Source organism: Doryrhamphus excisus, chromosome 20 (assembly GCF_030265055.1).
Source record: "Doryrhamphus excisus isolate RoL2022-K1 chromosome 20, RoL_Dexc_1.0, whole genome shotgun sequence".
Taxonomy (NCBI): domain Eukaryota; kingdom Metazoa; phylum Chordata; class Actinopteri; order Syngnathiformes; family Syngnathidae; genus Doryrhamphus; species Doryrhamphus excisus.
Genome location: NC_080485.1, coordinates 8,017,925 through 8,042,381, shown reverse-complemented (window position 1 = coordinate 8,042,381; position 24,457 = coordinate 8,017,925). Strand labels below are relative to the sequence as shown.

Below are 24,457 nucleotides of genomic sequence, written 5' to 3'. Positions count from 1 at the left end.
AGATCGGCCTTTTGTACCGTAGGCATGAATATGAATACGCACTTTTGTGCCAATAATATATGAACAAAGACACTAGACTGTTTTACTGAAATGACTTTACATACTGTATGTACAATGCCTCCGGGAATGTTCACAGAGCAAGAAGGGCAGAGCTCGATTTAGGCATTTTTTCCGCAAATGTGTCTAGGCCTTTAAAGGACTTTGGTCCAAGGACGTATAGTAACTCTGAAGAGGTCATTCCTGCCTCTGTGTAGACCTGTGGGCTATTCTCCTGCTGAGATCTGAGCACTGATAATGGCATACTCAGGAGTGCAGGGATTAGGGACAGGAGGGACATCGGGAGTGGCAACTGCCTTTGTGTCTAGTTCATCCTCATTCTGGGCATAATGGAATACAGCAAGTGGAGCACTTTTTTAACATTATTTTTTTTTTGCTAGGGCCTCAACCGATAGGAGACAGGCTCATTGATAACTGTGTAATGGTCCACTTGGAGAAAGAAGGTATTGTGTGTGCGGTTTAAAAAGCACACTATTAGTCATGCTGTCGGCCCACTTCCATATGTATTTTATTTTCTCATGAGCAACGGCTGCTAAAACTCCTCGCATTGGCTGCATTTGCAGAAAGCTAATGATATTCACACCTACGGCAGAAACAAGGTACCTCGTGTCTTTGTCTCTAATGGAAGAAGATCCGGAAAGGTGACAGTGTGGGAGCATATTTTGTTGATGCCGCTAGCCGTGACCTTCTTAAACTACAAGAAAAGCTTTCGCGCAAATGTTCACTATAGCTAAATATTTATTCATTGATGCACGGATGTTTTAATGTTGCTGAAAAGAATAGAAAATCAGAAAAAAAACACCAGATATTTCCTTTTACTGTACTGCTTATTCGGTATCTTCATAGTCAATTATAGCCTGCTTTCATAGGAATTACTTTGTTTGATTTTGGACCAAATGGGATGAAGAAAGCTTGGTGGTATTGATGATTATCACATACTACAGTATTAATTGGCCCTGTACCCTAGAAACCGCCCATGAATGATACGGGAAAAGGCCGAAATGATACTGTGTCAAAGCCCAGGGTAGTGATACTGATAAAATATAGAGTTTAACCATGTCCAGTATCAGCCCCCGTAGCTGTCCACTCAGAGCGCACACGAGTGCTTAGTGCCTAGTGCTTCTCCAGTCACCAAAAAACCCTAACTAGATTAATGGAACTTTAATTATCAGACATTGATAAGATAAGACTGTTGATAAAATATTATTGTTGAAATATTTTTGCAATTGTGTTTACACTGTTTAGATATAATACATGTAATAAACTGAACATTTTCTGGAAACAAAATGGTCTTTTGATTAAATAGTACGTGATAATAAGCTCATGATTAAATAGTATGTGATAATAAGATCATCACATGGTTTGTCTGGTATCAGGCCCAGTATCATGCCCGCGCATGATACCTGGCCTGATACCAGACAAACCATGTGATAACCTATAAATACTGCAGTATATACATTTTTCAGTGTTACATGTAGGTAGTTTGCGGTGTGGTCTTCCCATATCCCCAAAAACATGTTAGGCCAAACTGTCCATAAGAATAAGTTGAAATGTTTGTTTGTCTATACAAGGAATGAATGAATGCATTACAGCACACAAAAAAGCAGACCACACAAAACCAGCGTGATAGCGTTCTCGTGGAATAAGAAAAACAAAATACTCTTCAGAGCTTTGTATGCAGTACAATTGAACTTTATTGCAATGTTGAGTTACATCTAAAACAAGTGGGTGGTGCTCCCTTTCTCTCATCTGCTCTGTATGAGAATCAGAAGGACACACACTCTCAGTGGTCACCGGATGTAAACACAGTGTGAAGGTAATTATGATGGAATGAACTGTGGATAGGATGCACTAGGAGACCCTCACTCGTCAAAAAAAAAAATCTACAAACACAAGCGGAGCCCAGCAGCAGCCGTCTGAACCTTCTGGTCTCTTCTTGCTAACCATAAGAGTTAAGGGAGCGAGAGCATCTTACACCTGCCTTGTCACGTTGCAAACTTCTTTTATTCATGGCACAGGGATACAGGGGATCTACGGATGTGAAAGTGTCGGTGAGAGTGCTCCCTGAGGCTTGTCCCCATCTTCAAATAGTTCTGTCACTTTTACACTTCAGTGAGGAACACGGCTAGAAAGTATGAGCCTGTTAAAGCAGTGTTTTGAAACATAGCAATGCTACTGGAGTTACTGGGTGTAGAAGCATTCTGAAGGACTGGCTGATCAAAGGATCCACCTTTAAATCCCACAGGAGATTTATTTCACCAAGCTTCCAGGCCAAATAAGAGACAACCTGCGACACCAACCTTAAGCTATACCCCCTCATGCAGACAGCAGGATACTGCCAAAACATACCTTAGAGCTCGTACTCTAGTCTTGCAAGTAGAGATAAAGGGCGAAGGGGTTGACAGTGTGGGTGTACTTAAGAAGGTATAGCTGAAAAAATGTAATAACATCCTATACGGCTATATCAAAAATTCTGCTCTTGTCATAATGGTTTAGGTTACTTTGGCAGACATTTCCATTCGACAAGATTTGGTACGAGTTGCACGCTGACGAGTGGTTAGCACGCAGGCCACACAGCTAGGAGACCGGAGTTTGATTCCTCCCTCGGCCATCTCTGTGTGGAGTTTGCATGTTCTCTCTGAGTACTCCCACATTCAAAAACATTGGCGACTCCAAATTGTCCATAAGTATGAATGTGAGTGTGAATGGTTGTTTGTCTATATGTGCCCTGTGATTGGCTGGCGACCAGTCCTGGGTGTACCCCGCCTGTCGCCCAAAGGCAGCTGGGATAGGCTCCAGCACCCCTGTGACCCTTGTGAGTATAAGCGGTAGAAAATGAATGAATAAATGAAGATTTGGTACTTGGTTTGCAGAGGTGTTGATACTACATTACTTGCTTTAGTATACATCAAACATGCTGGAGTATTACATTACAGTATATTAAATATTTACATGTGTTGAAAATGCATTGTTATTCACTTAAATCTCCAAAATATTGCACACATTTTCTTAGTGTGTATGTAGTCATATCTAAGGCTTGCCCCCCATCTGGTCATCAGAAGTGATGTCACATGATTGAATCCCACAAATTCTGTATCAGTACAATGCATGTTACAACTATATCAGTAAACATGTTGTTGTGCCTCACCAGCAGTGAACCTCAGCACACCTCATGGGGTTGTTTCAGATAACCATCATCTATGTGTTTATTCATCCATCTAGAAAAACGAACACGGTCGACGTGTCAATATATCAACGCCTACAAAATCATTAAGTTAATTTTCATTTAGCATGCAATTAATTTATTTATTGATTATTGTCCCAAGCCTACTCCATAAGATATTCATGTACCTTATAAAGTGTCCATTGAGAGCATGAGGTTTGTACATCATTAAGTTGCTTAATAGACCATGTCACTTGTAGGTCCTGACTGGTAAGCTAGAATAAGGGGAGGATACAGGGAGGGGGTCACCTTCATGTATGAGGCCACTTTGTCACACGGGGGCCATGAAGGGAGGCCCTGTGCCAAACTGAGCTTGCCCACACGATGGATGTTGATGTTGACAGCACTGCCTCTGTTTCCTCCATATTTTAAAATGGAACCAGAACCAAACACCAGCGGGTATACGGGTCTTAATTCATCACTAAAGACCATTGTATGAGTTAACTATTGCTTGAATGAAACTGTAATTATGCTCAAATGAGTAATGGCAGCTCATATTTAGTAACCATGCAATGAACACTGAGAGGCAATTTCCTTATGCCATGCTCTTTAAATATAGGTAATCTCGATAGGTGCTGAATAAAGGCAGAGACAGTGGGCAGTAGAGGGAAGAAAAGTCACTAAAGGGCAAATCTCCGAGCATGAAATTTTCCTTAAAGTCCCTGAGCTGATCTGCATAATGATCTTGGTCTGAGCACAGGTGTGTCTCCAAATGAGGAAGAATGACGAGGGACTGAATGTCCACAAACATTCCAACCAAAGGGAAAGGACATGCAGCTCAAGGTCACGGTGAATTGCAGCGGTGCTGACTGCCGATTGATTGGGAGTACAGGGAGCAGCTGGCAGACAGGAAACAGTAAGGCCGCTGAGGGAATCACCAGGTGGCTCTTGTGAATTATGACACCATATCGCCAGCACTTTCTATTTGTCATGCAGAATAAAAAAAGCAATGCATGGCGAGTGGTCCTCCACTCATCTGCTGTTTGCCGAGACGTCACCTCCCTTGGATTTCACCGCTTGGTTGTTTCTAGAGCTTGATTTGAACTATGCGAATAACTTTTTTTCCGCAAATGGCCAGAGGATAATGCAGTTAATTACAGTTTTCTAAATGTGGAATTCACCATTAATATTGATAAAGCATTAATTAGTTACTAAAACTGGAACAACCATTTTCCCTGCACCAAATACATCACATGTTTTTGGAGCAGAACATCACTTTGGAGCAATGACGGCTCATGTTTCAACAGCAACAATTAATGTGACCAAACAGATCTACACTCTGGAAAATGTATGTCATCACAGGACGCTTTTTTTTTTTTTCAATAAAATGTCATTATAACTAATGAAGCATGAGCACAGAAAACAGAGAAACGTAATTACTATTAATGTGGATCATAATTAAAGCTCAGCAAGAGACCATCATGTAGGTCATTATACCTGATCTATGCCAGACAAACACAAATTCCTCTTTGCCTCATCCCTTGGAGTGCACAGCAGGTAGGACCCAGTAATGCCTCTCATTCCGGACTCATAATGGCCTTGATTAAGGTAAAGGGATCTGATGTGTACACTTATCTAGGATCACTTCTATCCAGTATGATAATAGGTCCTCTTCACTGCATAACTGATTATAAATAATATAGTGTGCTTGTTTTTTTTTTTAATTGTTCTGGGAATTTGGTGTGCTGAGTCCAGATAAAAAAGACAACCTTGTGTTAAGATAATTATCTGAACTGGACTCCGTTTTCCATATTTAAATTGACTGATATTCCATGAGGAGGTTAGTGGAATGGAATGAGTGCATAAGTGCATGCCATAATACAACTACAGGTCGACACTACACGCCAAGAAATACAGTATACAGTTTCATACAAATGCGTGGAAACACAAGCATGCAATGGAGGTTATGTATCTGGTACAAACACATTTAAACCACATTTTTTCTTTGATTTATTGAATATGATCACACACACTTTTAAGGCACATTGTCTCCAACACTCCATCTCACACTCTTTGGTCTCCTGAGAGAAGCCCAAAACCCAAAACGAAAATGATTTCATGCTTGCTGCCATTATCAGGAGTGTCTCGATGTAACATGAGATATTAATGTGGTTGAGATTAGAAAGTTATCTGGCATTCTGCCTGTGTGAAAAAAGACCAGTAGCTTTACTTTATTTACCGCTGTGTGGTGAAAACATTTCTCCACGTAGTCTGGTTTCCTGCCACATTCCAAAAACATGCACGTTAGGTTAACTGCCGACTACAAATTGTCGTAAAGGTATGAATGTGAGTGTGAACTTGGGCCTTCAGTGGGGACTTGACTGGACATAATATTAAAAAAAAAAAGAAAAAAAAAGATAATAATACATACTGTCGTACTTTGCCACTCACCCTGACTGGGATTTGAAACCCAGACCAGTGTCTTACTTATTGCACTGTCCAGCAGCTTAATCAAAGCGGATGATTGAAGAGGCTAGAGAAAGTGACAATGAAAGAGAAGGAAAAAAAAAAAGTAAAAAAAAAAAACAGACAGAAAATGTGGCGAAACACCGTTACGTGTATCCGTTGGAACGCGACACTTGCATACAACAATAGCAGTCCTTTCCTGATTCGCCATCGCTGCTGTCAACAATGAAATCCCAGCGTGAAAGCAACCACTGACTGCTGCTATGGCTGACAGTTGAGGATAAAAAAAAAAATAGTGCACACACCTTTCACAATTACCACTTATCCTATTTTAAGCGGCTCATTTGTGGAGGTTGTGCAAAAAGTTACTTGTTTGTTTGCACCTATTGCGCCATGAACTCCATTGTGGAAATGTATTTTTGTCATTTACTTGTTTATTATCGTGTCACTAAATGACTACTTCTGTCATTGGTTTAAGTTGTTATTGTGTTATTTTGATTTCGGCTGTTATTTAAAAAAAATGCAACTTTTTATCATCTTTAATGGTTGCTAAACTAGTAGTATAGACCATGCACATTCTATAATATCTGGTTGAAATGCTATTGAATCAATGAACAGAAATATGAATGAATTGTATAATGAAATGAAATGTATAATTTCTTGCCAGATTGAGTGTGAATTATTCAAAACTTTTGGAATATTGATTTTTAAATATTGATGCACATTTACTGGCCTTTAGAGGTAAGTCTTTTTTTATGATACTCTCGGTCAGCACCCCTGATTCTGAAGTCCCAGTGCAGATATGATTTACATGGCAACACTTACAAACTGAAATCTAATTGGACAAAAAACATCTAACACACACACACACACACACACACACACACACACACACACACACACACACACACACACACACACACACACACACACACATATATATATATATATATATATATATATATATATATATATATATATATATATATATATATACATATTGGAAGCAGTGCAGCCAAGAGACACACCCGTGGGAATAAATTAATACAATTTATACTAGGATTTAAATTGTAAATGTAGATAGATAGATAGATAGATAGATAGACTCCCTTTATTGTCATTGCACAAAAACACAGTAGTGAAATTGCCAACGAAATGTCGTTGCCTGGCTCCCATATAATAACAGACACAAAAGAAGATAAGTAATAATAAATAATAATAATAATAATAATAATGTGGAGAATAAATAGATATAATAGACACCAAATATGAACAACATAATGTAAAGTGCAGCGTGAACAGTAAATTGCCCAAATAATTTAAATAATTAAATAAATAATAATAATGTAAGTAAGGTAGAGGGGCTTATTTGGCATTCAGCAGTCTGATGGCCAGGGGGAAGTAGCTGTCTCTGAACCTGGTCGTCCTACAGCGGATGCTGCAGAACCTTCTCCCCGATGCCAGGCGAGAGAACAGTCCATGCTGGGGGTGTGTGGGGTCAGAGCAGATCCGATGGGCTCTAGATAGATCAGCGTTTCTGATGGCGTTTAGGCCGGAAGAGAAGGCATTGCTGGCCCTGACTGCACATCATTGGTATACAGTGAGACAGGATTTAAATACGTTCATTCATAAATACAGTACATACATTCATTCATTCAATAGCGCCTTCTAATATCTCTCATGAAAGGTGACTGTGACATTTAAATCTCACTAGTTCAAAATGAAGGTAATATTTAATCTGTTAAATCACCTGATGAAATAATGACTACAGCCGACCTACTTTATAATGATTTAACACTTACATGGACAATACATATTAATTAATTTGGAAGCTATTCGAATTAAGTATCTGGCTGAAATTTCTTTATCACTGCAACATTCCAGCTCAATGGTTGTAAAATTTGAATTGCACTCAAAAGTTGTTTAGGATATTTTGGCTTAAAAGTCCCACACAAGGTTAGAGGTCAAAGCATCATTGTCTGTGATGTCATATGAGATGTGAAGCAAGACGACTACCATGGCTTTTTGTTACACATACAGTAATCCATGACACATTAACTAAACAGCTCCCATTCATACATTGTATTTTTGTAAGGAGTAAATATGAATTGCAGTCCACCTGGCAATTAAACATGGACCCATTCGTCCATTTGAGATGTGTCCTCCATCGCTTACCCATCAAATGCGTGTGACTTTGGCGGAAGTCTACGCTCTACTGAGTGCCATTCTAATCAGTTTACTTTTTTTGCCAAATGTCAGGACAAGTTTAAGCAATCGCTAAGCTCCAAACGAGCACCTTAAACCTGTATGTGGCGGCCCGACGAGGTGGATGTGCAGTGTGAGTGCTAAAATATCTCCTCATAAGCCTGTGCAAGGTGGTCCTGAATTGCTGAGTAGGCCTGCATTGAGCCAGTTTAAAAGTGCGAGCCAATCAGCTCCAGCCAGGCACAGTGTGTCAGCCCTCGTTAGCTGTGACCTTGGGAGATAATAATGACACTAAAGCTGCAAAGGTGTATGTGAAGGTAATAGCAATGTGATTAAAGAATTACGTAGGAGAGCATAAACACTGGCGTGTCTGCTTATAATCATCTCTGGAGCCTGTAGGGAGGCTAATATGGTTTTGATAACATGGAAAATAAAAGTATAACATTAAGAATACTCCACCAAACTGATATTCTTAAAATGTAAATATTACTGAATGCGGTTGTTCTCTGCCTGTAACTAAAATGAACACAATGTAAATATAGACAGAAGAAATCATTTTATCTTTCACATATCTTTACCCCAGCATACAAACAGTACAATCTCACAAATGATCAACATCTTTATCTGATATTGTGGAGTTGATTGTAAAACACTGGATAATTCATTATTGTGACTCTCGTGAAGAGATTTGTAATCATACTTTTAAAAAAAAACTGTATTATTTCGCTTTGTAGCTGTTCGCCCCAGCCCTAAAATTGTTACAGTTCTGCAGAATCTATATTCAGTACACAGTAAAAATGTATTCTCACCAGGTCTGCATTCCACCGTGTCTGTCTCATACATTTTTTGTCAACACTGCATTCCAAATATGAGGTACAGAGTACATCAAGGCCCTCAGTACCACTGACCTCTATTCATTTTGCATTATTTCAGAAAAAAAAAATAGTTCTACTCCATTTACTTTGCCTGTCATGTATGATTTTTTTAAACAATAACAAAAAATATACCAATAAACAATACAACAATAACAAATAAGTCTCCTTGATCTGTAGTTAATTTTAAAAATTAATCTATGGACTTTTAATAATACAGTATTTTTAAAAACGTTTTCAAAAGTATATTAATGAATAAATCATACATCTTTGCAGTTGAATATGTCCTATTAGTAATAAAAAAAACATGCATTTTTAAGCAAATGTTATGCATTTTCTGCCTAAATTAAGCATTTTCAAGCATAAAAATGCCTTAATGAATTATAATACATAGGTAAGGCATTTAAAAGATGCACTGAAAGACGTTATGGTCACATGTACATAGTACTACACACTGGTCACTAGACAACATGTTACCATAGTGTTCAATGAGACACACAAGCACCAGACTTGATCAACAGGCTTATCGCACAACAGGAAAATTAATCACTGATAAGAATCTCAAATAAAAACGAGGACTACTGTTGAGGCCGTGACCCACATCAAACTGAAACTCACAGCTGAACCGCTTGTGTCATTTCCTGTCCGCCACTCAACTCCCCTTGGGGACAAATTTTATTTATGTCGGAAATGGCTTACTTACTCTTATTATGTCTGCTATATTCAGTAATACGAGTGTAAAGGTGACTATAGGGGTGCTATTTTATGTGTAGAGCGCTCTAATAATGTACAAATACATGTATTTAGAAGGTTGTAAAAAGGTTTCTATGATCTAACGTAAAAAAAAGAATTTCACTTATTATTGTCAGGCTTGTAACCAATGAACTGCAATAAACAAGGGGTTACTGTACAACCATGCTGTTCCTTTTCCTGTGTGAAAAGTCAGTTAAAATGATAAACATGGTAGAAAATCATCAATCATCAAAGTTGTTTATGATTATGTCCTGCCTATTTGGCTTATTTTTCAGTGTAGAACCTTTAACAAAAGGACATAAATAATTTGTTGGTTGGCATTTTATCTTGATCTGAGATCCTCATCTCATGGAAGCATTCCATGAGTCCAGTCAGAGCGAGACAGAATGTCCCCAGCGTGTCAAAAGCGAGACCTTGTACCTCGACCAAACATCTGCTGAAGCACGAACTATGATTGAAGGATAATTGGGTGCAAGCTTGTTGAAATGAAACCCTGTGACAGACCAGGAAATTTCAGTTTCATGGACACGGCCCTGGCAAGTTTGGGTTTGGGTTCAACGCCTGGCTTCATAAAGGTCTCAAATGAAAGGAAAAAAAAAAAGGGGGGGGGGGGGGGGGGGGCTATGTGTTGTGTCGTGTATCAAAAAAAAACATACAAACACACAAAGGGATTTTGTTATTATTATTGTTATTTTTTGGAGACTCCAAATTGTCCTTAGGTATGAATGTGAGTCTGAATGGTTGTTTGTCTATATGTGCCCTGTGAGGGTGTACCCCCCTCTTGCCAAAGACAACTGGGATAGGCTCCAGCATACCCGCGCATGGATGGATTATTGTTATTTCCTCATTATTTTGAGGTCATTTTAGATTTGAAACTTTGGCGCTGTCCACATTGGAGGTTCTACTGTACTGGATGCAAACTGTGCTTTCATTGACAGACAATTGCAGGCACTTTGGGCTGTAATGACTTTGCATGGCAATTACAAATAATGATGTAAACATCCTCTCATGGGATCCTCCATCTTCAATCCTAAGAAGTCAAAGTAGGGGAAAGAAATCATGCCTTTCTCCTTCCTGCTGTGAAACTGAGACAAAGATAGAAATGTATTTTGTTCTGTTGTGTCTCTGCATTCTTCAGGTATAATTAATGCATGCATGTTGTGTGGTTCTTGTCTCGCGGTGTACGGAAGACATGGCATCTGTTTAATCAACAACTTCCTCTGATGGTCCCTCAGTTGGGTGCGAGGTGTCGGTTGAATTCTCAGATGGCACCACTGAGGGATATGAGCCTTATAGAAATTCACAACACTGTCTCCAGGAGCTTTGCACAGCTGGCAGCAGAGGAAAAAAGAACAATTTAGTGAAAGAAGTTTGAGTCCTGAACCTGGGTCTTCCTCTGCTTGACTGTGCTTTGGTAGTTAAATTATTTGAAGCGCCTTTATTATTGTCACAGCCCATTAGTCTAAAACGGGAATGCTACTATTTCCCCTTGCGGAGTATGCAGGCGGAGTAGCCTTTGTTGGAGGCAGATCTCATTTTACTGGTGATTGCTCTGCTTCCTGGGCTTGTAATCAAGGCTCTGGCATGCTCACACAAGTCCACTCCACACAGAGACTCAGGAGATTACCTTTTCGATCCCCATCAACTATGATTACCCCTCCTGAGGTGTGTGGAAATGTCACATTTTACATATCCTAATATTTCACCTCATATAAAAGTACTGCAGTCCTCTTTGGAGTGAAAGGAATGTCAAGGAATGATACGACGTGGCTCAACCACTTCCTTCAACCGGATGTGCAGCTACAGCTCATCCTCCTGGTGCTGCTGTCGTCGTGGTCGAGTCTTTCTGAATAAGGTTGGTGGGGTAATTGGTGCTCCCATGCTCGTTAACGTGCACTGACAGGCCACTACAACTACTATCAGTGTAATTGGATCTAATTGGCCCATTGTTGCTCCTGATTCAGATCAGACAAATAGCAATGACTAATTTAAATGGCGGAGTGACCTTTTGAAAGCTTCAGTCTAATTAACCTGCCGATGCATTCAGGTACTGTATGAGGAAGTGGGTCAAAGCAATGGCTGATTGGCTTCACAGTGGACTAGTTAATAACCACTCAGCTAACTCAACCAGCTCGGTGCTGACAGATGACATCCTGTTAATTTCTTCTAAATTAGACCTTTTGTTCAGCTATGGACTTTCATGGATGGATGCAGCGGTTAAAATGACACAATACTTTCCACCCTGTTGACATACTGTAAGTACAAAACATTAGGAGTTAATCACAATACGGATCTATTCAATCACAAACAACATTATTCAGTCCGGTGTCACATATCACGGATAATGAAGTCATTGTAATGTTTATAATTAAGAAAACAATTTAGGCTCGGGACGGTGTCGGAGGACAATAATGCAAACGACAAATAAGGCAATCTAGGACGTGTTCTGCTTTGTGTTAACATTTTTCTCTACACTAATTAATTGTACAGATTACTTTACTGTGATCAGAGGCCAAATATTTGTCTCCGTGTTTTGGTGATACATTTCAAGCAGCTTTTATTCTTAGACAGTTCCAGTTTTAAGAAAGATGATAAGAAAGATGGAAAGTTTTTGCTGAATATGTTCACAAATTAATTAATCGCTTGGGGAGACAGCACAGAAAAAGAGAAGCTTGAAACCTGAGTTGCCATGTTTGATATGATAGTTTGTATCAAGACATAAATAATCACACAGACAGAGACAATGCAGAGCGCTTCAATTTGAAGCAAAACAACACATGTTTGAAATTGAAGTTATTTAGCGCATATTATACTGACATTTAAGAGAAACTTTGACTGAAAAATGTATACATATTTCTATTTGTGGATTTATTACTGACTTAGTGCTTGCGTAGTCGGCATGATGATGAGTTGTCATGTTGTCACGGTTCATTGCACATGGGTTGGTTTCTGTGCAAAATTGGACCAAATACATATTGCGCAATACTCAGTGGGTGTCTGCATAATTTGAGGATTGGTTTTGGAGGCCTATTTAATAAAGGCCAGCATTGTTAGTCCAGTGAACGGCATCATGCCACGTCTATCACATGAACGTCTCCGGGCATTGGGTATGGTGGAGGCCGGTTTGAGCTACAGTGACATAGCCTGGCGTATGGGCTGTTACCAACACACAATCAGAAGTTGTTGTTGTTGTTTCTGTATGCCAATATCCTAAACAAATTATTCATATGAGGTCAATTCAGTTTAGGGCTTCAAAATAAAAATATCAGTGTACGTATGGAGAGGTTATGAGGTTTTTAACAACTAAAATATGACACAGTAGGGGGCAAACCTTTGCCAAGGTTGGATAAAAGTAAAGTAAAGTGGAGTGTCCTATTTGTGTTTAACCACATTGTGTCGTGCAGTAGTTTCTGCAGTTCAACGTGATAATAAAGAGGCAGCAGATGGCCATGACCCACAAGCAGAAGAGCAAAATACAGAAATCACTTCCCTGCTAACAGGCAGTTAACTCTTGGTGCAACGTCTTGCAATGTCCTCACTTCAATTAATTCCGTAACAACACAACATGCAGTACATGCAATTCAAGATATTTACTGCATATCATTCATGAGATGCTATCAAACAACTAGAAAAAGATTCTACAGTGCGCTGACTTCTACCAAGGTTTAATTGTTAACAAAAGTGAAAAAAATAAAATAAATGGACTTCCCTACTTGTATCTGTCCACATTGTGTTGTGCCCCAGTTTCCACAAAATGACAATGCAATAAGATATTAGCTTGCATTGAAAGGCTTTTTCTGTACTTTAACACAAAAAATACAAGAATCTATCTTTTGTGTGCAGACAGTCACACACTTCTCTACATCGCTGTTCAAATATCACTCCGTCACTCCATCTTGGTTCTTCAAAAACTGACTGTTGCCTCATTATTTAATTTATATAAAAAAACAACTATATATATATATATATATATATATATATATATATATATATATATATATATATATATATATATATATATATATATATATATATATATATATATATATATATATATATATATATATATATATATATATATATATATATATATATATATTCATTCATTTTCTACCGCTTTTTCCTCATGAGGGTCGCGGGAGTTGCTGGAGCCTATCCCAGCTGTCTTCGGGCGAGAGGCGGGGTACACCCCCGACCGGTCGCCAGCCAATCACAGTGTATATATATATATATATATATATATATATATATATATATATATATATATATATATATATATATATATATATATATATATATATATATATATATATATATATACACACATATATATATATATATATATACACATATATATATATATATATATATATATATATACATATATATATGGTGTATGAAATAAACTTGAAATAAAAGTTATTATCATGGTATTCTGGCCTGTAAGAGTCAGTATTGATGAGACATGACATTTCATTATATACCGTCACACTGCATGCAGTCATGGCATGTCCGACATGATAGAATGAAAATAAGTTCTCCTCCTATTTTGTGTGGAAATAGCCAGTTTTCATGGCTTCTTACTTTGTCTGTAGGGGTCTTATATAATTTCTACATGGCTCATAATGGTGAAAAAAAAATACATACTTACAAAGTCAAACAGGTTGTCTATGCTCGATATACGAAAATATTTATTATTATTATATTTATTATATATGATATGATAGTATATTTAGAATTCTATTTCAACAAAATTAACTTACCGCTTTCCAGATTTGTGGCAACATGTAATTAGTTATTATGTTGATGTTTGATGGAGGGACCAGACAAAGAGTAGTTCAAAAGAACCCAACGATGTGTGATTGAATTTTCCTTTGCCCGGATACGGAGCAATGGGGCTCCCTATTGGAAGTCCCCCCCACACACATAGGCTCACTACTCACAGGAGGGGCCAAAGGGGTTGGGTACGGAGTGAGATGTGTGGCAGCTGAAGGCGGGGACACTGACAGTCTGTTGCCCGAGGCTCAGTGCCCGCACAGTGGGGTTCAACCTGGTGGACAAGAGGATAGTCTCCTTCCACCGTCGAGTGTGTGTGTGTGTGTTAACCTGGTCTGAGCCAGTGACTGAGTGGTGCTATGCTATTGGACTTTTGCGCTTGTCACTAGATTGTAAGGACCACTGTGTTCAAGCATAAGGGTGTGTGTGCGCACTTGGCACTAGGTCACTCTGGATCGCAGTTCTATGATCGACATTGTCGTCGTGTCGCCGAACTTGCAGCCATACTTCGACACTCGGGTGAAGAGAGGTGCTCACATCTGGTGTGAGTTGGCTCAGATTGTGGGGGAGGATCCTGGTCAGACCAGACAGGCCCAAACACATTCTGAGAGACTGTTGGGAACATCTGGTGAAGTCTCTTGTCAGAAGACGTTTCTACTCCCACATCAGGGAATGTTCCATGTTCCAAGGGAGTCGGCAGACATTAAATGTGTCCCATTTCGGGGTCTACATCCTTCAAGAAACCAAGAAGTCTATATGGTTGATGAATGCTTGGTCCTGACGATAGTCCTCCAGCCATGGCTAGAGCAACATGAAATGGGATGGTGTAGCCTTTGGGACATTTAATGGTTGTGTCACGTGTTTACCATCAAGTCCACAAATTTCAGAACAAAAGATGGACAGCCAAAATATTCAATAATTGAGCTGAAGATATTGTTTATTATGTATTTGTATGATGTGTTATTGGAAATAGAAGAGTGGCTGTCTGCAAATTGATCTCCACCTCAATGAGAAACAGTAATAATATTATTAACTACTTTATTACTTCGAGCTATTTGTACAGCGTTTTGGTCAGTGTGGTTATTTTTGAAATTGCCTCTATATATATATTTAAGTATTAAGATGTTTGGATATCTACAAGTTAGGTTTTTGTATGTATCATTATTATATTATTCATTTATATCACATTTTTTTTTATTAAGACAAGACAAATCATTAAAAAAATCTGCTACTTCTTTTTAACTTTGAACCGTACGCATCATAGTTGCTATCATCTGTCATCTTCAGGCATGGAGGGCATGCTTTTGGATGTGTCACTGTGTGATATTTCAACATTTGTAGGAATGCATTCTGGGTAAATGAATGGGCGCTAATGCTTCTCATAGCCTTGGAATGAGCCCACAGAAAGGAGCGGCTAATCCTATCATTCTACACCATTCATCTCCAATCCAATTGGCTTTTAAGATTTTTCTCAACAGGCAATTTGCGGCTTCCCTGTTGGACCTCTTCAACGTCAATATGTTATGAGTACAGAACACTTCCAGGGCCGCCTGAGAATCAGCGAAAAGGGCCCTGAATACAGTTTGCGATCCTGTCACTGTGTACATTGACAGCTGCCAGCCCACCGCACATAGCCACAAATAGCTTAATGACAGATACTTTCACAAAGCATCAAATTGTGGCTTGTCGGCATCAAATTAGAGACAAAAAGAGACTCGGTTAGCCTACGAGATCATTACTCAACAATAAATCTTCATGCAATCTTGCCTTGAGAGTAGACTCCTTGTTAGACCTTTTCAACTGAATACCCTCAAAGACTAAAACAAGGTTACGTTAGAATAAAATACCGATGTATCCAATATTCTTCTATTTTAAAGTTCAGAGTCAAAGAGGTGGGTTGATATGGTCTTTAAAACGAAGCACAGTCAAAACTCAGAATGTTTTCCAGATGGTGGCCTCCCCCTCCACACTGTCAGTCAGTTTCTGCCTGGCAGATGCTACATTTGCTTCTAGGGGAGAATATGAGCAGCGTTCCATAACTAACCAAGACAGGGGACCTGCATTAGCTGTGTCCTCACTTGCATGTACTGCAGGACCCAGCTCCACAGGGAGGACACCTCCTCGCCCCCCCAAAGGGCCTGACTCTACACATATGAGTGCATTTTTAGAATATACCCACCAAGGCTAATTGCTGTTTTGTCAAAGACAATACAAGTTACATTAGTTTTCTCAGTAAGAGAATGAATTGATGAATTGATGAAAATCAGCATATATCACAGAGCATGACACTATAACTCATTCATTGCACTAAACATTTTTTTCTTCCCTCGGGTGTCTTCTAATTGTGGTTCAATTTCGTTTCTCACTGCTGACTTGAGACTTTCCCCAGAAACCTCATCTGTTTCCAAACAGAGTCCACATTAAAATGGCATATGCACTGGAACAAGCATGATAAGGCGCCTTAAATATGTCATGGCTCAGGCAGTTATAGTCAGCTAGATTTCTCACTCCTATCGACCAGCCAGGCTTTGCTTTTATTAGAAGCCTAGAATCACTCACCCAAAAATCTATACATCTAAATGCATTTTCAGTGTGCTTCTTTACATCAGCTTCCTTTGCAGGCAAAACAATGTTGAGTGACAAGCACTGAACAGAGGAGGGGGCTGTTTGATAACATGGTGCATTCCGTCCCAGAGCAGCAAACTCAACATACAGGCTGCACAACTCCTCCTCCTAACGCCGCCGTTTGATGTTGCAGGGCCAAGTCGGGAATACTGACATGCTGGCTGCGGGCTGTGGTCAGTCAGAGCCCAGGGAGCTGTGACAGCCGGATGCTCTTTCAGCGACAGCGATGGAGAAAAGGCACTGAACTGAAGCATAACAGTTGAAGAAACGCACATACTAGAGCACCACTATCACACATTCACATATTTATGCCTCAAGGTTAAAAGAGTATAGTGCGTTTGTGCAGATACATAATGTGAACATAAAATATACACCGCTCTCCAGCATGCACTGCAGCCAAATGCTTCCGGAGACACACAACACAGCAGGCCACACAACCATCTGATATGCATCCAGAGACTGACACAGATTGAAGGTGTTAAAGCCTGCACAGTTCCAGATAGCTTTCAACTGTAGTGTTATGTTTAAATGTCAGTTTCTCTGGCTAGGGGCTGTCATTTTTCATCTGAAGGCCATCCCTTAGCAAGTCAGGGAATTGCTTCCTACCAATATAAAGTCCAAAGCACTAGGGGTAGTTAGAAATAAGCAAAATCTCCAACGCTGCCTTCCATCTCAGTCAATATCTAGCATCTGTTTAAGGCTTTGAAATCTTCAGATGGGGAAAATAAGAAATTTTATTTCTTGTGCATGCTTAATGCTTCTTGGTGAGTTAAGAGAGACATATTTATGCATTTGGAGGAGTCGTGGTAAGAAAATGACTCAATAACAGACTGACAGAAGGAGCCGGGGGGTGCGTAAAAATTCACAACTTCTCCGTGTTTTTCCCCACTAGACGTATAACTTCGGCATTACTTTGGGACAGGAATAACTCTTCAAACTAATTTCTGTCTTGGGGGGATTCTAGCAATTGTGTAGTTATATACACTGAGCTGCCCTGGGGTAAAGGAAATCCATTTCCAGTTGTGAAAAGCAGTGGCATTTCCTTGTCTGTCCTGACACGCTACAGTCAAGAGCAGATTTTGATGTGAAGATTGTAACTGTGGTACCCATACTTGTTTCACGGCCTGAAGGATAGCTTTGGGCTTAAAGAATCAGGGATTAACTACCAAGATCTGCCTCGTTTTAATCTTTCATGCTGAAGTTTATTTTGTGTTAGGTCATGTTTTCTCTCCTATTCCTTTGTAATGCCCTGGAATCCCCATTAGGCAGCCAAGCCGTCTCAGATTCCCAAAAAAATGTTAGTCCCCTCCTCCCCATTTGTGCAACATTGTCGACAAACTCAGAGAGGAGAGCTTAGCGACATTGCTAACCAAAATGCATCTATCATAGTATTCTCCCTTGTGTTAAGTCTTGCATACCGAGGCAGTCCAGAATCAGTCAAGCACACATTCCTGCATGAAGACAGAAACATCCATTCCCCCTTTTCCTTGTGGCAAAATGAATGCGGGTGCCCTTGCAGCAAGATGGAAACGTCTGTGGCTAAGACAATGTAATGACTAGACTCATCGTACAAGGCCAGTCAATCACAGAGCACCACTGTTTTCACTCAAGGCATTCTAAATGCACAGCAGCTGTATAAATACATTAAACAGGATCCAAACAGTTCCGAGTAAAAACAAACTTTGGTTCTTAAAAATATATGTAACATTAGATAAATAAATGAAGAAATATGACACACTAGGTAAAACTTCAAAAATAGCAAAGATCGGTGCAGCGTTTGGTGGGGGTGCAATGAGTCTCCATGATAATACCCTTGGCTCACAAAGGGCTCAGATCGCTATAAGGCCTCTGAGATGGATATCTGTTAATGCAGTGTAAATGGACCAATGCATACTCTCATTGGGAACCTGACATTATCACAAAACAGATTGTTTCAAATCTACCCAAAATAAATAACCAACATTTAAAATTAGTTGTTTACATGCATTTTGGGTGTGTGCGCCTCTGAGTTAGTTGTTTCAGGTCTTTGGTAAATGTAAACACAGTGATATCAGATAAGATATGGGTCTGCCATTTTTTTTTTATTTTGCCCATCATGCACAATCCTTAGTATGTGACACATGAACACATATGTCTTTCTCTTTTCTGTGCATTCTAAATATATAAAAACAGACAGCTCATTACTGCACATAATAAGTCCACATACAATGTCTCCAAAAAACTCCATATCGTAACAGGTACATTCAGTGGTGTCACCTCAAATATATGGCCTAAGCTTTTTTTTTTGTAATGGTAATGGTTATCGTTTTATTTCATTTGAACATGCATCAGATTACAATTGAGTGCATCCCATAATCAGTTCACAGTTCCACATGTCCAAAAGGAGTAGGAAGAAGCAAAACTTATTAAATCCTACCCCTCCATCTGGTACTTTTACAATCAGTAACTGTTACATTTGTTCACTTCCTGCTTTCCATAATACAGTTTAAGGTTTTTTTTTTTTTAATAATGTACCTCGTACCGAAGTCGAGGGGATATGACCATCCAATGACATAATGGGTACCATAGTAAGTGTCAATATAGTGATATGTATAGCACATCATGACTGGTTCAAGACTCTTCATCCTTGTATTTAGCAAACATCAACTGCTTGTATTGTTTCTTGAATTGGCTCATCGTTGTGCATTGTTTGAGGTCCTTACTTAATCCATTCCATAGTTTGATTCCACATACTGAAATGCTATGGCTTTTTAACGTAGTCCTAGCATATAAGTGTTTCAAATGTAGTTCTTCTCTGAGATCATATTTCTCCTCTCTTGTAGAGAAGTATTGGATGACATTTTTAGCTAATTGGTTATTTTTAGCCTTATGCATTATTTTAGCTGTTTGAAGATGAACTATATCAGCAAGTTTAAGTATTTGTGATTTTAGAAATAAGGAGTTAGTATGTTCTCTGTAGGCGGCATTATGAATTATCCTTACTGACCTTTTTTGCAGTACATTTAGCGAGTGAAGATTGCTTTTATCGTTATTAGTTATAGTTAGTTTATAGTTATATTTCCACACAATAAGTAAGATATGGTAGAACCATAGAGCAATAAAGAGTGTGAAGTGATTTCTGATTGTGAGTGTGACGCTGACGTGCTGTGGCCGATTCTGTGTTAAAGCTTGTCAGTGTGTTCTTTCTAAGTGTCAATGCATCATTAACACATTGATCCATCAGTATAACAATGTTAATAGTAATAACTGTAGCTTGGTTATACGCTAATTGGCGCTTTTTGGAAGGCTTTATCGCCGGAAAATAAGCTGTTTCCATATGTGCACATTTGAGTAATGTCTCTTTTTATCTGTTTTTATGTCTTCAGAACGCACACAAAAGAGAGTCTTCATGTCTCACATAAATATTGTGGATGATGACATAATGACATATGATGTAATTTCAAAAAAGGTGCAGTTTTCCTTTAAATCTGTAATGAAACTGTCATGAAATGTAATATAAACGTTAAATGGGAATTGGGCTCATGTGTTGTACATCATAAGAAGTCAATGCTCGATGAATTTAAATATCATCAGACAGTTGATTTTGATATGATATCAAAAGTACAGATAACACCCTCTGTCATTTAGCTTCAAAATCAATTTAATTGCTACCTGGAGTGATTCTTACGGTCACAATGATTCTTCATCAGTGTAGGAACTTCTCACAATCATCTTTAATGAAACTGGCACTTATCAGTGTCTCCTGTCTATTCTGGCAAGTACTTCCATTGATTGGATTCTGATGATGTTGTGGGGGCCGTCGGCAGGGACTAAAAATGAGATTTGTGGCCATTTGTTGAGAGACTGATTTGTTTACCCTCATTGCATCAGGTAAATCTATAAAATGGGGATGGTACATGCTGTTGATTGTGTTTAAAACATTCAAATGTTTTAAATAAATAAGATATGGAGATATGCAGTTTTTTGTATACAGTACCGTTTTATTTCTTTAGAATGATGTTTATTTTTTGCATTCTTTTTGGACTTTGTTGTATAAAATATATGCTTGGAATGACAAATGCCTATGCTCTAACCCTTATGTTTTACTAAATTTGGCTTTGCAAATTAAAAAATGTGCAGAATGACACATGACACACACAATGACCAACAAAAGATGGTATCAGCATGACCACATTACGTGGGAAGGCAGCCCCCCACAGGGCTTGTCTGCTTGAGTATGACAATACTGGTCCCGGTGGACTGTGTCGAGGAAACCACTAGTCTGGTTCAACAGACACAGAAGATGCTGTTGGTCATCCATTGTAGCCAAGAAAGTTCCCAGTCATTATATCTTAAGGTGCTATTGGACTTGGGCTTCTGTGGTCGAGAGGTGCTGCCTATCAACATCCCATAACCCGTCTAGCTTCTAACAAATAAGTGGGTTACCACTAGCAGTCGTAGGTCCAAACTTGCACATAGACAGCCTGTGGGTTAGTGGTTGTTCTTTAAATCCGGGGCAGAAAGGAAGTTTGAAAGCATCCCGGGTGACAAAGCAGCCTCTTTAGGACAGCACTGGTTAGCAGTGCTTTTCTAAATCAGGGAAAAAACTAGAAAAAGTTGACCCAAACAAAGCCTCCCCTACCACAGACTGGCTGTGGCTGGCAGTTGGGCCTTTAAGCGGTCAAAACCACCGTTGGAGAAAATTAAATCTCACTATATGGAATGTATTAGATTGTATGTATGTATGTATTAGATCGAGATACATTAACCTGGTTAGGGTTCGGGTTATGGTTAGGGACAATCACAGAACCTGAGGGCAGCTACGTATCTATACCACAGGACTTAAAAAAAATCTGATCTCCCCACTGGTGAAAGTTAGCGACTGATGAAGATTTGAGTCCCACTTGCTCCGAATAGACACATCAACATCATCAGAGCCTGCACTCCAACCTGCAGTGAAAATGCCAGTGAGGCATTTTATGCTAGCCTTGAATCCACTATGAAATCCACTCCCTTCCCGTGACAAGCCTGTAATACTCAATGATCTCAAAACCAGGGTTGGAAATGACAGCAAGAGCTGGGATGGAGTGCTGGATAAACACAGGCTTGGACGAATGAACACAAATTGTTTGATGTTGCTTACTTTATGCACCAAAACCAGCTGACCATCACCAAGACACCTTTAAGTACAAGATAACAAGGGTGCATCCAACAGTTGATAGGCAGCACCTCTGAACCACAGAAGCCCAAGTCCAATAGCACCTTGGCTACAGTGGATGGCCAACAGCATCTTCTGTGTCTGTTGAACCAGACAAGTGGTTTCCTCGGCACAGTCCACCGGGACCAGTCTTGGCATACTCAAGCAGACAAGCCCTTTGGGGGGCTGCCTTCCCACGTAATGTGGTCACGTTAATACCATCTTTTGTTGGTCCAAGGTCCAAGCAATGGCATCTCATAGATTATGTTATTGTTCAAAAGCCGTGATTTCAAGACTACGACAGCAAGGCCAAATTTGCAAGGCCAGGGTCCTTTTCCAGTATAATATCATCTGATGGTCCTAACGACAAAGAAATGAGTAAACAAGTCAGACACTGGGCCGCCTCTGTTCCTGTGTCCTGTCCAAAATCAAGGTGTGCAAAGCAGTACTCACCAGCCTTTTATAGTTGTGAGATTTGGACGCTCCACTGTACAGAAAACAACATGGGCAGCTTGAGCATTTGCACATCACAGCCCTGTGTTGATTTATGGGAATCAGATGGCAGGACAACATGACAAACCCGGAGGTTCTGAACAGTCAACCTGATTGAACCACCTGATTGGCCACGATCATTAAGACCTATCTCCACTCGACTGGCCATGTATTTACACTAGACAGCATCTGACTACCATGCCAAGTACTCTATAGTGTACTCTCTTGGGAAACCCAAAGGAACACCGACCACCCAAAGAAACAACATAAGAACGGTGCCAAAGACAGCCTGAAACACTTTGCAGTAGTAGTCCAGGAGCTGGAATCCAACACCAAGGACAGAGTGAGCTGGTGTGCTGCAACACCAATGGTTCTCTCTTATGCAATGTGAGAGAACGCTAGAAGGCCTCATCCTCCACCTTGGTTACCGTGTTATTCCAGTGGCCCAATATGTGTGCCTAAAAGATTGGACTCAGTCACACACAGGCCCTCAATCAAATACAGTTGAACGCGATGGTTTACCCACTACCCAGGGCAGTATAAAAAAAATAAAATAAACATTTGCAAACACTGAAATAGATAAACTTTAGTAATACAAAATACTAAAAGAAGGTATGTAGATAGACTTTAATTTCTGCACAGCGGTAAGTTGAATATTTTCATTGGAAAAAAATGACCATTTTGTTGTTTACTGCTTCTTTTGTCAAAACAAAGAAGATTTGGTGCTTTCAAGAAGTGTATCTTCAGTGAAACATGCTAAATCCTTGTTTATGTACCTCAAAAAACCCCCAACAAAATTCAAACAGTCTGCTTTTTTACTGAAGGCTTACCCAAAGTCAATAATTATATTGAAAAAAATGGACTACTCACCACACTGCTCAAGCCGTACTCCTTCACCAGCCTGAGGGAGTTCTGGTAACAAGAGGTGAGGTCGTTGGTCTCGGTGGGGCCCACATGACCTCTGGCCACTGGACCCACTGTGTGAATCACAACTGTTGGAAAGGGACAAAACAAAAAGCCCAGTTTAAACACCAGCCACCTCTAGCAAGGTTACATGGTTGGCAGTAGTTCTAAAACAGCATGCAGTGTAAGACTAAGTGACTATAAAATCTCTCAGTGGGCTGCCAAACCACCCAGCATTATGCCAAGAACAACAACCTGGTAGAGGTTGAGGTTAACAAGAAATATATGCCACCTAGTGAATAAGAAAGTATAGTATTATACAGTGCATTGAAAAACGTTTATGTAAAGCAGGCAGGCTGGACCAGCAGCTGCATGGCAAACAATATATGGATGTTGCTAAATTGACTCACAACACATTACTACACTTGACAAAATAAGACAGTACTAAACTATGTAGTGTATACTACAGAGTGCAGATAAAAATAAATGTAAAGGAAAACTTTTTATCATCAGCCATAATCCTTACGTGCATTCTGCACGAGGCAGCAAACAACGCACGTAATGGCATTCACCTATTTTGACTATAAAGCCCTCTACAAAATAAAACTCCATAAAACACCAACAATTGCCATTTACATACTGTAATGTGACCTCCATATTAACCAAGCAAGAGTGACTACTTTTACAAAACAGCCAAGAGCTACTCGTTGTTTTAACATTTATTTTCATTGTTTATTTCAACCCATTGTTTATTTCAACCCAAACAAACTGGATAAGCTTGTTTTGCCAGAACATGAACAAAATATTGGTATCCACAACTCACATTTTGCATGAAAACACCACCAACAATAAACTGTTTGTTCATTTGCATTTCATCCGACTCCAACTTTTATCATTGTTAGAGCTACTTTGACAATCAGAAAAGAGAGGTAGTATGCTATTTGTGTTTTATTAATATGACTGGCAACA

At 39.4% G+C, this 24,457-nt stretch overlaps 1 protein-coding gene across 2 annotated transcripts in view; it reads right to left on the bottom strand.

Annotated features, from left to right (window-relative positions):
• The window catches only part of macrod2 (mono-ADP ribosylhydrolase 2), a 437,400-nt gene that overhangs the window by 147,557 nt on the left and 265,386 nt on the right, over positions 1–24,457 (bottom strand). For both annotated transcript variants that reach the window (XM_058058340.1, XM_058058339.1), the window contains exon 6: positions 23,456–23,577. In XM_058058340.1, coding sequence (XP_057914323.1) covers positions 23,456–23,577 — 122 coding nt within the window. The remainder of the gene's footprint in view (positions 1–23,455; positions 23,578–24,457) is intronic.